The 17,662-nt window shown below is 42.1% G+C and overlaps 1 protein-coding gene across 4 annotated transcripts in view; it reads right to left on the minus strand.

Annotated features, from left to right (window-relative positions):
- Positions 1-16,743, minus strand: part of LOC103638395 (Protein MICRORCHIDIA 6) — a 35,990-nt gene extending 19,247 nt beyond the window's left edge. For 2 of the 4 annotated variants that reach the window (XM_008661325.4, XM_023301035.2), the window contains exons 1-13: positions 16,425-16,743; positions 14,506-15,405; positions 13,605-13,679; positions 13,445-13,479; positions 13,266-13,344; positions 9,733-9,822; positions 9,574-9,649; positions 5,004-5,082; positions 4,750-4,884; positions 4,289-4,387; positions 3,898-3,999; positions 3,683-3,829; positions 2,974-3,066 (exon numbers count right to left, since the gene is read on the minus strand). In XM_008661325.4, coding sequence (XP_008659547.1) covers positions 2,974-3,066; positions 3,683-3,829; positions 3,898-3,999; positions 4,289-4,387; positions 4,750-4,884; positions 5,004-5,082; positions 9,574-9,649; positions 9,733-9,822; positions 13,266-13,344; positions 13,445-13,479; positions 13,605-13,679; positions 14,506-15,397 — 1,902 coding nt within the window. In that variant the 5' untranslated portion in view covers positions 15,398-15,405; positions 16,425-16,743. Of the gene's footprint in view, positions 1-2,973; positions 3,067-3,682; positions 3,830-3,897; positions 4,000-4,288; positions 4,388-4,749; positions 4,885-5,003; positions 5,083-9,573; positions 9,650-9,732; positions 9,823-13,265; positions 13,345-13,444; positions 13,480-13,604; positions 13,680-14,505; positions 15,406-15,959; positions 16,373-16,424 lie in introns of those variants that run through there. The other 2 variants (XM_008661326.4, XM_008661327.4) reach the window with 2 other exon arrangements.
- Positions 16,744-17,662: the final 919 nt, after the last annotated feature.

Genomic DNA, 17,662 nt, shown 5'->3' on the forward strand with positions numbered 1-17,662 from the left:
TAATCTCCCAAGGGTTTTCCTCTCTTAATGAAATGGCAAGCAGTTCTCCTGCACGGTTCGATAAAAAAAGTACTAAAGCTTGAAACCAGTGTTCTCCACCTCCTTCGCCTTTTGCCCCTTCCATTTTATCTCCTGGACACATAGGTTATTAACATGCCTCCTACTCGCCGCATCAACTAACTCTCTTAGCTTATCGGACCCTACGTTTCAACTACCTAAACAGATCATAATCGGCTCAACTAGCTTCCTTACCCCTCGCACCCATTAACATAGATGGGACCCTTGCACATTTGTCACTACACCCGGACGCCGATGTAGCGCGCCACTAAGGAAGCGACGACCCGATCCTTGCTCACTTGACACCGCATCCAGATCACGGCACGATGCGCCACCAAGGGGGTGGCGGCCCCACCCTTACCTATTTAACACCATACCCGGGTTCCGATATGGCACGTCGCTAAGAGGGTTACGCCCCAACGGTTTTCTATTGGATTTCATCTCCATTTGAGTGGCTAAGTTTTTTATAGCTAGCTCGCCACGCCTAATGCAACCCTTCTCCTTGTACCTGGACTTTTATAGGTTTTGTCATACTAATGTTATAGTAATGAACTATTTTTTTCTCGAGCACGCAGGAGAACTGCGCATCATTATATTAAGAAGGGTAGAAAAAAATGACATAAGAGGGACCGGTACAGGACAAAAGGCCATTCAAGGTGGCCAGAAACAAAAATACAAAAAAGGGTCCATATCAGTTACAACAAACTCTCCTACCAGACCCCTGCAAGATACCTGGAATGGGAGTTGTAAGAAGAACCAGATGCTTGGCCCCAGCCAACACCCATAAATCTATTTCTTCTTCGGCTCTTCTAATAGCTACCTCCAAGTTGGGTTTAATTCTGATAATGACATACTACTAAACAGACGCATTTTAGAATAAGGTGAACTATGGCATTTTTTTCTCAAACATGCAGGAAAGTTATGTATCATTATATTAAAAAGAGAACACAAGGTAAAATCCTTACAAAAGAACCACACTAAGCCTAGATATTAAAACAAACAAGTGTGCCCTTTACGACAACAGACTGACCATGAGCACAAATATTAAACATAGGTCAGTCACCCTTCCTCCAACATAAGGACCAAGAGAGAATTAACACCTCGTGCTCTGGCCAAACCCCAAAGATGCAAATCTCCATAGCTAGCAGCAAATCTCGAGCCACATTAGGTGAAAGATGACATAAATTAAGATATATAAACAGTGAATGCAACTAAAAAAACCTACACTCCAAATATGTTTTACTACACAATGCCTCTGGGAAGGAGAATTTTGCACCAATGGACTATAGTGGTTTTTTCTCAAATCCGAAGGAACCTGTATGACCCTAGTTTGAGATGTGCTCATGTAGCATAGCCGCTAGTCTTCCATGTGAATGACCCCAGCCACGTATCAAACCCTTGGTATAAAGAAAAGAAAATGCGTCTTCGTGGCTGTGATAAGACCTGGAGATCAGCCTTTTGTTGACTCTTAGCAAATGACTGTGGGGAACCTTTCCCAGGGGTCGAATTTTTGTACAACTCGTAACAAAGGAAATAGAAAAAGGAACAGGCGCCCAGCTAGACCAACTCCCACGCCGTACAGACCTAAAGGTACACAACATTTACAAAAACTGAGTGTCCTTCACTCCACATGACAATGGCTCTTTAGTTATCCTGATTGTATCCTGGACTTCCAATCATTCTCGATTCATAAGCGGAAAATTTATACAGCGCCATTTCAAAGAATCAGATTCTTTTTTTATAGAACAATGCAAGAGATCCGCGAGTCATTTCATTAAGAAGAAAAAAAAGATATGGGGCTACCAAAGGTGAGCCCTAGGTACAACGGTTGGCTATGACCTGAGTGCCTATATGACGGGCTCAGGGCCACCAAAACCAAACCGCCACAGGCTACCCAAGATTGAACTGGCGTACCAGGAGCTCCTGAAGAGCACCGGCACCTGCCATACACCAAAGAGCAACTTCAGATGCATCTTCCTGAAGAACAGCAAGAACAGAAGGCCTCCTTCCCTCAAACACACAGGCATTTCGGTGTTTCCAAATCACCCAAGCAACCAAAACAATGATAGAATTGAGTCCTTTTCTATGCTCCTTAAGAACTGTCCTAACAGAGCTTCTCTTCTTATACATTCAAGAAGAAAACAAAGAATACGATCTTGAAACACTAGTCCAAAGAATGATATTCAGATTATGCCACTCAAGAGTTTAAATTTCAAGTCTTGAAATACCATGTGTGGAGCTGGACGTGATCTTGGCGTGGTCAGGGAGGATAAGAGTCATCTCGCCTGGAAAAGGTAATCTGATTTCCATTGAAGTGAATGGAGGTGTGAGTGTACACCCCCTCAAATCTGGGTACCTATTTCTTCTTATTTACAATGCCAGCTAGCACAGTGCCGGAAATCTCCATAGCTAGCAGCAAATCTCAATTTTTTTTTTACTTTTGTTTCCACAAAGAGGATTGAACCCCCAAATTGTCATTTTCAAGCTTCAAACTGTTAATATATACAGACATATGTAGTTTTCTCTCTTCTTTTGTTTCTATTTCTGGCCCATGCAGGCCTTATGGCCCTTTGGGCCCATTCTATGTATACTTGTAACCAAGACTCAGTGGAACTATTGGGTGGTCATTCTTTCCTAACAAACCCACCTTTGTACTTGGCTTATTACTCTGATGAACCATTGGTGTGGCATTTCAAGAGTTCGAATTCTCTGAGTTATCTTGATGATTTTATCCATCATGATAGAATCATACACCTCATTAATTTAAGCTTTGCAGATTGACCAAATCTTTGATACAGTCATCGCATGATCCTGTCAAATCTTGGTTCCTAAGCGAACAGAAGTGCATGGAAATAACAGTACAGAACATGGCAAAGCTAAAAAGCAGTATGCTATGCAGTATAATTAAAAATTTACCAGTATAAGACGGTTCTTATGGTAGACACTAAATCCATAGATATCAAGTCGTGGAGCACCTTTTAAGTAGCCAATTGTAGTAATGACATCAACCTGGCTAAGGATAAGCAAACAAATAGCTGTCAGTGCACTTGCATACTTTCTAGCAATACTAAACGATCTTCATTTTTTGAGAAGTGGAAACACAATTAAGAATAATTTTAACACTAAAAGATGTAGCACAAAGCCACAGAAACGAATGTTCTTTGCCAAAAAAAAATAGGGTACCGTTCCAACTTCCAAACTAGAATAAGTCTTCCAGTGTATAATCATTTCAAATTGGAAAACTGTGCATAATAGTTCCATACCTCAGTAGCAATAAATTGAGGCCCCGTTTGGTTTAGGGTGACTAAACTTTAGTCACTTTTAGTCTCTAAAAAAGCAAACAGGGTGACTAAAGTATGGTGACTAAACTTTAGTTCTTTAGTCACCAAGGGAGTGACCAAAAGGGACTAAAGTAACATTTTTACCTCACTTGCCCTCTCCTCTTTCTCCGTGCAGTAGGCAGCCACTAATTAATAGGGTTAATGCAGTCATTATTCACTCTAATTAATGCTCTTTAGTCAGGTTTAGTCACTGGAACCAAACGGGGTATTTTAGTCACTAAAGTTTAGTCAGGTGACTAAAGGAACCAAGGAACCAAACGGGGCATTAGTCGTGTAGAACAAACCTCTGTGGTTACTTGAACATGTGGTCGATATATGATACATTCACGGTATATGAGATCATTGACAACATAATGTGGTTCAACAGCTCGTCCACACAAGATGATTTGAAAGTTTTCAGGTACATGTAGGTATAGTATAGATGCATACACCTGCCAATGCAATGGCCTGTAAGATATTCTGGATAAAACATGCGATACCATATTTACCATAAACTTACCCGAAGCGAATATCGGAAACGGTTTGCTACATGCATCTGTGTCAAGCTTTCCACTGTATTCCGCCCTGCTCGTATTTCCGGTGCTCCTGAGACCAAAATATCCTACAACACCACATCAAGTTTACTCTAAGCAAAAAAAAATATATGCACAGTTGCATGTAACGGCAATGGACATTATCAATATGGCACATCCTCATTATGTATAAGAACATGATACTGGACCTAGTAGTCCAAGTAGTATAATTTGTAGAAATCGCAAACATGTAAAACAGTGGAAAATGAACTGATTAGCAACCTTGAAAGCTAAGTAAGACGAATGAAGAAAAGAAAGCATATCTTACAGTGCATTTATAAAGTACAAGCTACTGAAGAGAGAGAATCAAATATAAACCTCTTTATCAGTTATAAAGTCAAGCTCCATTTCCAATGCATCATTCAACCACAAGTTGAATACAATGATTTTTGTGCCATGGCACTCCATATTGCTGAACTGTCAAGGACACACATGGGTGTAAGTAGCAAGCTAATTTAAACAACAGATCAATCTTTAGTTGTAGCTAACTAGCATGGACATTTTAAAGATATTCCTCAAGTGGCTATGAATTTATCCCAGTCCCTGTCCCTAAATGCTAGTAAGGTAAAACCTCCTTGGTGACACCAACATAACAAATAAAAAACGATGCATTTGGGAATTCGAAGCAGCTACAAAATCCATATAATTGGTTTTCAATATATTGCTCTGCAGTTGATAATTTTAAAATCTCAGCAGAAATGTAGAAGTGGAAGTCAGGGAAGAGACAGCATAGAATTGTTTAAACTCATAAACTGATAAATAGAGGATATGCATCTTACTTGATTCAATAATTCATCTTCTGTCGAAAATGGAGACCACTTCAAAATAGTGAAAAGATTAGATAAAAAATGTTTTTCACCGCAGTTCATTTTCCTCTTGAAAGTTGAAGACAAGGCATCCAATTCATAATCAACCTATGATGGGGAAAGCTAATAAGTGATATTTGTTGGATAGGAAATAGTAAGGTGACATGGGGTTGGCACAAATATACTTTTCCTCAAAAATAATGATAAGTCGAGTTTAATGGACTAACCACTGGTACAAATATGTCATTGCAGTTACTTCTCATAAGGAATGTGTAAGACAGCAACCCGATACTTCGTGTCAATCTCCTACCAAGTCACAACAATGCAGATTCTTGTGTTACGGTAAATAACTTAAAACTGTACTAAAAATAGGTTGTTTTAAAATCTAGAAATACAAAAGGTCAGCAGAGAGGACAACTTATGTTATCTTTTCAAATGCAGAAGCAGAACACTTGATGATAGAAACATTTTTATTAGCATTCTTTTGCTACTAACATATCTTTTTATAGCATATATTAGTTTGCTAATCTCGGGCACACTAATCAAGAACCTTATCTATAGAGCTAAAAGCTGAAAATCACTGGAGAGTACAGTTGGTAACCACAGGTTAGAAATGGAGCCTAGAGCCTAGTCAAAGAAGTACTCGGAGGGATATTTACAGACTAGAGCCTACTGGCTATATATATTACCTACAGTCCTTAGGGACCAATCATCAATTATCAATCCCAAGGTTAGTAACATGGTAACAGAGCAGGTTACGAAACCCGAATTTTTTAGCCGCCTTCGCGGCTGTTTCCCGCCCAGCCGCCGTCGCGGCCCTTCCCCACCCAGCCGCCGCAGTCGCGGATCCGGCTTTCCCTGCCTCTGCTCCGTCGCGGATCCAGCTGTCCCCGCCTCTGCTCCATCGCGGATCCGACTGCCCCTGCCTCTGCTCCGTCGCGGATCCGGCCGCCGTCCCCTCAGCTCCTGCGCGCGAGGCGCCGCGGATCCGGCCGCCCTGTCCTGCGCGGCCGCGGATCCGGCCTTCCCTGTGTGCAGCCTGTGCACGCGGATCCAGCCACCCTGTTCCGCGCGGCCGCGGATCCGGCCTTCCCTGTGCGCGGTGCGGCGGCCGTCCCTGTGCGTGGCGCCATACCCTGTGCGCGGTGCGGCGGTCGTCCCTGTGCGCGGTGCGGCGGCCGTCCCTGTGCGTGGCGCTCTCCTGTGCGCGGCGCGCTCGCCGATCCGGCCGCGGATCCTGCCGTCCCTGTGCGCAGCGTGCTCCCCTGTGCTCCTGCGCGCTTAGTAGCCAGGTTCCCGGATCGATGGGATCGAGGAACGGGAACGTGGTACGCGATAAGCTACTAAAACTAGGATTTAACACTACTGGAACGAGATTGTTCCCACGTTCCCGGAACGGAACGAACGTTCCCGGAACGAGGAACGTGGCCATGTTCCCAGTTCCCGGTTACTAAGCCTGCGCGCGAGGTGCCGCGCGCTCTGTGTTCCTGCTGTCCCTGGGTCCCTGCGCAGATCTGTCTGCTCTGCCTCTCCAACAACAGGGACGTCGTCTGCCTGCTGCCATCTGCACCATCGCGGTCACCTCGCCCAGATCTGTTTCGGCGACGTGGTCCTCTCCGATCAGTCAAGAATTCGCCTGCCTCTTGTGCTGATCTGCTTGGAGTCAGTCTACCTGCCAGAAATTTTGGTACTCTCTGACTGTTCTCTTGCTCTTCAATATGTCGACCAATGCTATTGTTGTCAATATTGTGCTCGATGGTCAGAATTATCCCGAATGGGCTTTCTGTGTTCAGACTGCATTACGAGGTCATGGTTTACTATTTCATTTGACTGAAGATTCACCAGTCCTAGCAGCCGATAGAAGCAATGCTGCTGCAATCAAGACTTGGCAGATCAATGATGGCAAGGTAATGGCTGCTATGGTCAATAGCACTAAACCAACTATGATTATGAGTGTCTAAATTCACCACTGCTAAGGCCATCTGGTCACATCTGAAGGACCAGTTTGTTCAGGACAGCGGTGCTCTTTTACATACCCTCATGCAACAGACTCATGTCATTGAGCAACATGATATGTCCATTGATGAATACTATTCAGCCTTTGATCGTCTAATGAGTGCATTGACCTCCATGGTGCCTGCTTGTACTGTTGTGCCTTGTCCAGCCCACATGTTCATTGAGAAATTCTTTACCTACAGATTTGTTATGGGAGTTCGATCTGAATTTGATTCCCTTCGTGCAAATCTGCTTCACAGTTCGGATACTCTCACCATAGCTCAGGCATTGTCAGAATTGCTTGCTGAAGAGACTCGTCTGAAGTCTATGTCCTCTATTACTGGTCTGAGTTCTCATAGTGTGTTGGCTGCTGCTCAGAGATCTAGGAACACCTTTCAGCCTTGTGAACACTGCAAAAAGACCACTCATCGGTCTGAGAACTGCTTTGCTAAGTTTCCAGAGAAGCTGGCTGATTTTCGTGTCCGTCGTGCTACTTGTGGTCGTGGTACAGGACCATCTCCTAGAGGCTCAGTTGCGATTGCTGCTACTTCATCTGTTGGTGCTTTGTCATCATCATGGGTTCTTGAGAGGTATAAAGCTCGTCTTGTGGCCCATGGTTTTCAACAGACTCAAGGACTTGATTATGATGAGACTTTTGCACCTGTTGCGCATATGACTACTGTTCGAACCTTGATTGCAGTTGCAGCCTCATCCTCTTAGACTATATCCCAGATGGATGTCAAGAATGCTTTTCTTAATGGCGATCTACAAGAAGAAGTTTATATGCATCCTCCTCCAGGGGTTGATACTCCCTCAGGGCATGTTTGACGTCTTCGTCACGCATTGTATGGGCTGAAACAAGCTCCTCGTGCTTGGTTTGAGCGATTCATCTTTGTCATCACAGCTGCTGGTTTTTCTTCTAGTGAACATGATCCTGCATTGTTTGTTCATGTCTCTCCAAAAGGTCGTACCTTACTACTATTATATGCGGATGATATGCTGATTACAGGTGACAACTTAGAACATATTTCTCATGTCAAGCAACATCTTAGTAAGGAATTTCAAATGTCTGACTTGGGACCGCTTAGCTATTTCTTGGGCATTGAAGTTTAGCAGACTCAAAAAGGCTTTTATTTGTCTCAGTCGAAATATATACAAGATCTTCTTGATCGCTCTGGACTTACTGATACACGCACTGTTGCAACACCGATGGATATTCATTTAAAACTTCGTCCGAAGGATGGGACCCCACTAGCAGATCCAACTCGGTATCGTCATATTGTGGGTAGTCTTGTTTATCTCACCATCACCAGACCTGATATTGCTCATGTTGTTCATATGTTGAGCCAATTTGTATCAACACCTACTTCAGTTCATTATGATCATTTGCTTTGTGTGCTTCGATATTTACGTGGAACAAGATCCAGATGTTTACTCTATGCTTCAGATAGCCCACTTCAGCTTCATGCGTATTCAGATGCCACTTGGGCAAGTGATCCTGTTGACCGTTGTTCTACTACAGGTTACTGTATTCTCCTTGGGTCATCTCCCATTGCATGAAAATCCAAGAAGCAAGCGGCCATATCTCGTTCTAGTGCTGAAGCCGAACTTCGGGCACTTGCTACTACCACTGCTGAAATTATTTGGTTGCGCTGGCTCTTGGCTGATCTTGGTGTCTCTTGTGACACTTCTGCACCTCTGTTATGTGATAACTTGAGCGCTATACAGATTGCTCATGATCCAGTGAAGCATGAACTTACTAAACACATAGGTGTTGATGCATCCTTTACTCGATCCCATTGTCAGCAGAAGACTATTGAGCTTCAATATGTGCCCTCAGAATATCAATTGGCAGATTTCTTCACCAAAGCACAAAGAAGAGCACAACATCAGTTTCACTTGATCAAACTCAAAGCTTCAGATCCTCCATTTCCACCTTGAGTTTGAGGAGGGGTGTTAAGGCCCATTAGGCCCAGGCCTACTGGCTATATATATATATATATATATATATATATATATATATATATATATATATATATATATATATATATATATATATATATATATATATTACCTACAGTCCTTAGGGACCAATCATCAATTATCAATCCCAAGGTTAGTAACAGAGGCAAAATTAGAACAAACTACATCAACATCAACATAGCCTTTTAGTATCAAGCAAGTTGGGGTAGACTAGAGTTACAACCCAACAAGATGTCACCAAAATTAGAACAAACTAAATAGAGGAAATGATTTGGATCTACATTGAACTTACTCTGGGTATTTTCTATAATCATAATAAAGTGTGTTCTATGATATTTTAAAATATCATAAAAAACACTTCTTTATAGTAAACCATCGTAAACCTATTTTGGGCCAAGCAAAAAAAACTACCCTTTTTGTTTTCATTTCCATGAAACTAAAAAATTTTCACAGAACCATAATCCGATTGGATCTAGCAGCCTAGGCCCACATGGCATACTCATGGGCTGAGCCAGAGCAAAAGGTAGAGAGGGCGAGAGGATTGCAAAAAAATGTAGACCACAAAACCAGGGGAAGAAGAGTTATCATTTTCTATATTTTACGAAAAATGTGCAGTTTTGTGAAATAGAAACATTGAAGTGTAGTTGACTAAAACAAGTAAGCTTATCGTATTTACTCTTTTTTATCCTTCTTTGCATGATTTAAAAGCAGGCTAATATGGAGTACCCTAATACTGTTTCCAATTTCCATCAAGTAATATGTTTTTGCTGATGCCACAAAATGAATATATAAATGAGGCAATGTCAAAGTAAGACTAACCTATCATCTTTAGTGCATGTGAATACAATAGCATCTGCCCCAAGCCTCATCGTGCTAGTTTTGAAGCCATTTCCATCTATTATATGTGAGTATCCAAGTCAGTGAGTGCAATATATAGCAATGGAACAAGCAGCACAAAGCATTTTCAAGAATCATTACATTGCCCGATGGATGAAGTTGTGCTTTTCTGGGAAAATCCAAAGCTCATACATTGTCGTAGAGATTTTGGACTCATGCCGCCGCCATTATCTTGAATGGAGAAGAATGAGTACAATTAAAAAACCAATACGACGAAGAGGCAAGATGGTAAATAACTATATATTATCATTGTTTTCAAGTCATCCGATTAGTCGTGATTAATAGTCCAAGTCGGTTTGGACCAATCGCGATTAATCACCCAAGAGTCGGCCGACGAATCGTGATTAATTGCGATTAATCGTCCTAGTCGATCAGCTAGAACGACCAGCAAATCGCCCGACTTGAAAACATGGTTTCATATACTTGTCACAAACCAATGCACAAGTAACTAAGCAATTGTTTTAATGTAGAAGTTTCCAAATCATCCATCCTCTAATAACATCCCATGTTGTCATGAATGCAAAATGAAGTGACAAAGGAAGAAAGTGTTGGGGTTGATCTCAACCAACTCAGTCACAGGACCTAGTCGAGCCTATACTCGCGCGCCCTGATCAGGGCGCAACAACCTTTGGTTGTGGCACCCTTTTACACTGCGGAAATAAAAATGAAAGAGGAGTCAGCACGTGAAGCAACATTCGTTGTGGCCAACTCTTCCCTACATACCCAGAACTGATCTATTCTATTCGTGGTTAGTGAAGAAAAGACCACCGCTGCTCTTCACCGTCTCTATTTGAGAAATTGACACCCTAATGGCGACATTCTCCAACACTAAAGGTGCTCTACTGTTGTTTACACATCTAGTAGCTAGGGTTAAGGGCAAGGTCCCTAACTTTTTGTAACAGTGGCATCAGAGCCCTAGGTTTATTCCGAACCTGTAACACTAGATGCTAGAACCTTTAGTTTAGGGTTGGATCTGAACAAATCCCCCAACAAGTTTCGGATCTACCCATTAGCCAACAAGTAGAAGAAAGGGGAAGATCAAATCGACCTCGAACCCTAACCCCGTTACCTTGAGCACAACACAAAGGAAAGGAAAGGTAAGGAACTTACCTAGTCGTTGATCGGGGTAGAGGGAAACATGCCACTAGCCTGCATCACAACTTCGCGTGTGGACGCCTTAGGGCACTATCGAAAGGGCGTTCGACTGCGGGAGCGTGCATAGGCGAAGGCCCTGTAACACCCCGTCCACTACCGGATCGACGATACTTACTCCTGGCAGCTATCTAGGATCATAAATTGTCCTCACAGACCAACACGGGTCTTTTGTGTGCACTTTGTCCTAATTCATGCGCACTCGAGAAAACTTCCCGGTCGGTCACCCATCCCAAATTGCTCCAAGCCAAGCACGCTTAACTTGGAGGTTCTTTCGAGATAGGCTTCCAAAAATGAAGATGCACCTTGTTGGTATGAGTACACTATTAATTCTATTAAACTTTGGGCCAAGATATCACCATCCACCGGGACCAGGATATCACAGATTCACGGGTCCCCACGGTGGCATCATGAATTTGCCTCGCTCTATCTCACCGGAGACAGGGGAGAAGACAAAGAAGGTGGCGCTTGAAGTCGGAGAGGAAGAGGGAGAGAGTGTCGAACGGGGATGGATAATGTGCTAGGATTTCAACCTGTGACCGAAATTGTCGGTTTTTACATCACCCCAGATGAACGTTGTTGAATCATGAGCGTCAAATAAAGATCTAAGGGCGCAGAAGAAAATGGGCAACTTTTGATCCATGTCGCATACTATGGTTTAGAATTACATCAGATAGATGTAAAGACAGTTTCCCTTAATGGTGAACTAGTTGAAATGCCTACATGGCACAAACCAAATGTTTTGTCATGGAGGGCAAAGAAAAACTAGAATATCGTATGAAGAAATCCATGATAAGACAACTAATAATTTTGGGTTTAAGAAAAAATATAAAGGATAATTACATTTATGCAAAGTTGAAGAATGGGACTCATCTTTCTTGTACTATACATGGATGATATCCAGTTAGCAAGCAGTGATAAGAATATGTTGTTAGAGTCTAAGAGTTTTTTGTCCTCGCACTTCGATATGAAAGATCTCGGAGAGGAATCTTATGTCTTAGGAATTGGGATTCATCAAGATAGAAGAATGGGGTATTAGGTTTATCACAAAAAGAATACATACAGAATGTTCTTAAACACTTTAGTATGCATGCGTTTAACCACGCCATGCTCTAGTGGTCAAGGACGGTAAGTTGGGAGTCATCAATGCCCCAAGATTCTTAGGGCATTAACCAATATGAGATCGATTGAATGAAACTAGTCATATATGCTTTAGATGTCGGAAGCATAAAGTATGCTCAAATATGTACTTACCCTGACTTGGCATTCATATCCAAGATACTTGGTAGATTTTAGAATAACCCAAGAATAGAAAACTGAAAAGTTATTAAGAAAGTCTAGCGATATTTGCAAGAGACAAAATCGAGTAGCCTTGTGATTATAAATTACTCATATTTAGATGGATGTAAAGAAGGTAGAAAGTACACATCAACGATGTATGTTGAGTTTGTTGCATGTTATGAAGCAATGAAGCAAGCTACGTGGCTTAACAAATTTATACCCAGTTTATAAGCAGTAGACATTATATCAAAACCACTAAAGAAATATTGCAATCATAAACCAGAAGCATATTACTCCAATAACAAGTCAAGTGCTATTCCCAAGCACATTGACATTAAGTATTATATTGTAAAGGAGAGAGTCTAGGATGAAACAATTGACCTTGAGCATATACATACAAAACAACTTGTGAACCAGCCCACTAAAGAACTTCCACCCAAGATGTTCAAAAAACACGTAGCTAGCACGGGTTTAATGGAGCACCTAGGATTCTAGATTATAGGGTCATAAAATGCAATCATCATCCTCAAGTTTAAGTTCTTTGCTTCAAGATAAAAAGGTATATTATAGTCATTGAGTTTAGTAGTGTCTAAAAAGCTGTTGTAACGCCTTGGTTCGTATGCTAATCTATTGAGGAGTGAAAATTGTAAGTTAAGAAATTAAAAAGTTAAGTAATTTTTAAGTATACTATAAGCAAGTAAGTTAAGGGAGAGAATGTTGGGGTTGATCTCAACTAACTCAGTCACGGAACCGAGTCGAGCCTATCCTAACGCGGCATGATCGTAAGCGCAACACCCTTTAGTTGCGGCCCCCTTTCACACTGCGGAAATAATAAGGGAAGAGGAGACGACACACAAACCAAAGTTCGACGTAGCCAACTCTTCCCTACATACCCAAATCTTATCTATTCTAACCATGGTTAGTGAAGGAAAGGCCGATGTCGCTCTTCACCATCTCTGTGTGAATAATCGAAGCCCTAATGGTGACATCCTCCAACACCTAAGGTACTCTACCATTGTTTACGCATCTAGTAGCTAGAGTTAAGGGCAAGGTCCCTAGTTTTTTTAACAGAAAGGACAAGTTTTTCAGAGGAATTTGGAAAACACATATTAGAATTGTGAAAGTGTTTGAAAACAAAAGTGCCAAATACATTTGAAACAAAGGGACTAAGCCAATATTACCTTCTATTACCAATGAATAATCCCCCTTAGGAGAATGCTTCATCTTATCAATTTTCACAAAGGTTGCCCCACTGCTCACCTAATCAATTTGCTCGAGTGAAATAGAAGGATAATATAGACAATAAAAAAGGAATGAAAACTATTACAACTGCATTTCAATGCAAAATTTTGATCAATACCTCATCAATAGCGTTGTCGAGCAGTTCTGCAATAGCTGTATAACAGAAATTAATCAGTTCCAACACTAGCTTGTCTATATCTCCACAATTAGTAGCACACAAGTGCTCAAGCAAAATCAGGAGAAGAGTGTCATCTTTCAGTTTTGACAGTATGACTTACCACCGAATGGCCATTTATGTGAAGTAGCATTAGAATGAAGAAACTTGGGGTGAATCTGTAAGCGGTTGTGGTCATCTACAAAATGTAAAATTTCATGCATCAGAAAAATAAGGTGAAATGGAAAAAAAAGAAGGTGTAAATGATAACAAGGTTATAAGAACCACGACCACTGCTGGGAAAACTACAACCTGACTAAACCAATTCTGTTTTCCTCCCATTATATTGGCATGGCAAGATGACTGCAATTCTTCCATTTATATTTTATTAAAATACAGAAGATACTTTTGATCTAGTGGATTTTCCTATTTAAAAGACATTAAATAAGGCTTTATATAACTCCAATTATATATTCCATGTATACATAATTCATATGTTCCTTTTCATGAATTCATGATTTGGTTGACGTGAGGTTCTCACATAAGTGGTGAGATCAGCAATGTATGGAAGGTGAAGGGCAATCCTCCTTAGCCTGGGCGAAGGGGACTCTAGCTGAGTTGGTTAGGTGGTTTGATTAGCACTCCTCAGGTCCTAAGTCCAAATCCCAGTGGGAGCGAATTTCAGGCTAAGGACTGGTTGTGTGCACACGAAATGGACTGAGCTATAGGGGACGGATCCTCGTGTAGGGGTTAGTGAGGGCTCAAAGCACGAGTAAAGATCCAGCCTATGGGGGTGGACCCTCATGCTGCACGGGGGTAGCTTTCGTGATCTTTCTCAGTCGGGGCTCCAATTGAGCTTCTTCTTAATATAATACCGTGGGGGCGGTCTTTCCCCTACCGGCCGAGTTTAATCCTCCTTAACCTGGAGCAATATGGGCTTTAAACAGGACTGATATATTTGCTTCATTTTTACAGGTTGGTGATAAATAGACTGATTGGCTTGAAAAGGAAGGTTTAGAAAATACTGTTGAGATCAGCTTGAGAAGCTAATCCATAGTCTCCAGCTTTCTCTCCAGCTTTCCAAAATTGCCGGGGAAATGGTGTTGCAGTTGACACATTGAATAATTCAGTTCTCATGTGTCTCCCTTGTTGTGTACTTGTCAAGGATGTGGTAGCTTCAGCTGAATTTCTCAACAGTGCAGCATCTTGCATTCTATCACCTGCTGCTAGAAACTCCTGCCTTAGTAATGTTGTTGTGCACTGAGCTTTATGAGATCCTTGCCATTGCAGTGCTGTTGTGCAGTGAGTAAAATCACCTCGTGTGTCATCTGCAATAGATTCCTGACCCTGTTGTGTTGTTGTGTACTGGACAGTGTCACCTTGTTCATTCCCTGCTGTATGTTCTTGCCTCTGTAATGTTGGTGTGAAACAGGCAGCATCACCTTGTACATCAGTTGCTCTAAGCTCTTGCATATGTAGACTTGTTGTGCACTGGGCCGCATCGTGTTGTCCACCATCTGTTCTAAGTTCTTGTATCGGTAGTGTTCCTGTGGAGTGGGCAGCATCATTTTGTCCATCATTTCTTCTAAGTTGTTGCACCAACAATGTCTCTGTGCATTGAGAAGCATAGCATCCACCATCTGCTCCAAGATTTTGCAACTCTAATGTTACTATGCACTGGGCAGCTTCAGCTTGTCCATCATCTGCAATGAACTCTTGTTTATAAAATGATGTGCCCTGAGCAGAATCTCCTTGTTCTTGTTCGTAAGCAATATGCTCTCCTTCAAGAATGCCATCGTCAATAGTTAAGTCAAAAAAATTTGCCTTCGCATAAACACCTTTTCCATCAACACTGTGTTCTTCTGTAACAGCCACCTCGTCATCATCACTGGAAAGATCAACAATGTCTACTAGCATTGCTTAATCTGAAACAGCAAAAAGATGTGAGCAGTAGATCACAGCAAAGGGAAAATGCAGAACAATCACAAGGTCGATTCAATATAAGTTTCTAAAAAAGGAGGTATTTAGAAAAAAAACAATTAGAAGATTACATCCAAGAATATTTTAATTCCCATATGTACCGTTATTAAGAGTGGGATTCCATTATTCCACCTAAGCTACCTATCGGTATCATGATATTATACCTCGGACCCTCAATTCAGTGCTGTGCATGCATGTCGCCCTTCAGACGCATACATTATTATATTCATCTTCCTCTGATCCCTTATCCACATATTATTTGTTCCCATTTGCATACAAACAACGAACACGACCCCCCCCCCCCCCTCTAATCTATGTCAGCCTTAAAATTTGGACTTTCAATTTGGGAGCATCTTCATTCATGACTGATCAACTCGTCAATGGCTACCAGATGAATTTCGTGGTACATGTTGAATTTTTCTTCATCTGCTATAAATAATGTAACAGCAGAAATACTAACAAGGTAGGAAACATAGACGGAAGTTGAGAGCTCTATTACCTAATGTCTGGCCTCGCAATAATTTATTTGCTGATAAGTATTATCTTAAAATCCATCATGGAATTCACCTGAAAGACACGCCAGCCTTTGTTTCTTTTATTCTGGGTGGCGATTGAAGGAGAGACCTTTGCACAGCATAGGTGACGTAGGAGCAGGCAACGGGAAGCACAATGAACCCGTGACTGATTACGCGAGACGATCAGGCCCCAAAACTTAGATGTTCCGGAGCGAGAAATCGAGGTGTTCGCACGAACATACTATACTAGCGCCGCAACATAGAGGGGAATCTGAACCCAAACCCCAACAATCGGAGCATCACCAAACCCATATCGCAAAAACGAAACCAAAAACCACCCAAACAAGAGGAGCTCCGAGACCTTACACACATTACACCAAAAAAAAGTAAAAACACCAACGGGCTGGAGGCACGGAACCAGGCGGGACGGGCAGGGGTGATAAAAGTACCTACAATGGGGCTGCTCCGCGGAGAATGGGGTTTTCAGTTGCTGGGGTTCTCAGTTGCAGTAGCAGAAGAGATGGTGGTAGAGACTTGCTGGGGAGTGGGGAGAAGGGGGTTTTGCTCTGATGTTTCAGTTTCGATGCTCTTTAGTTTTCGAAGAGAGAAAATCAAGGGAAACCGGAAAGTTTGCTTTTAGTTTTCGAAGAGAGAGAATCAAGGGAAACTGGAAAGTTTGCTTTGTTTGCTGTGGAAATCCCATATTGCGTGGTTGATGGGCGGTGTAAAAACCGGGCACTGGCTCTACATATGATCCATTTGGTCTACAGCTAGTGTCTTTTCTTGTTTGCGTATTTATTCCAATCTATATATATTGAGGTGAATTATAATATAATTTACACTCTAATCCAGCTTAATATACATGAATTAAGATGAATACGAGAGTATTCAAATAAAGCCGTAGAGAGGGCGCGCTACATATGTTTGGTAATGTAGGATTTAGAATGACTGAACTACGTCTTCCGTCCAAAAATATAATTTATTTTAAGCCAAATATTTATTAAATAACTTATAAATATAGTTTGTATATATGTTTAATCATTTATTTGAATACCGTGGAAAAAGAGAGCTAAGAATAACTATATTTTAGTACGGAGAAAGTATATTGTAAAGCCTATCTCGAACACGCTGGAGAGATGCGTATCATTTCATTAAATGAAGAAAGAAAGGGTTACAGAGATACCCCACACACGAATTCACGCCACACCAAAAAAATATATTACATAAGTGTCGGGGACCATAATTAGGGGTACCCTCAAGACGCCTAATTCTCAGCTGGTAACCCCCATCAGCATAAAGCTGCAGAGGCTTGATGGGTGCGATTAAGTCAGGGATCAGTCCATACGAGTGACTCGATCACGCCTCGCCCGAGCCTAGCCTCGAGCAAGGGCAGCCGACCCCGAGGGATTTCCGTCTCGCCCGAGGCCCCCCTTTAACGGCGGACACATCTCCGGCTCGCCCGAGGCCTTGCCTTCGCTAAGAAGCAACCCTGACTAAATCGCCGCACCGACCGACCGAGTCGCAGGAGCATTTAACACAAAGGTGGCCTGACACCTTTATCCTGACGCGCGCCCCCCGGCAGAGCCGAAGTGACCGCCGTCACTTCGCCGCTCCACTGACCGGTCTGACAGAAGGACAGCGCCGCCTGCGCCACTCCGACTGCAGTGCCACTTGACAGAGTGAGACT

This window comes from Zea mays, chromosome 9 (genome assembly GCF_902167145.1).
Source record: "Zea mays cultivar B73 chromosome 9, Zm-B73-REFERENCE-NAM-5.0, whole genome shotgun sequence".
Lineage (NCBI taxonomy): Eukaryota > Viridiplantae > Streptophyta > Magnoliopsida > Poales > Poaceae > Zea > Zea mays.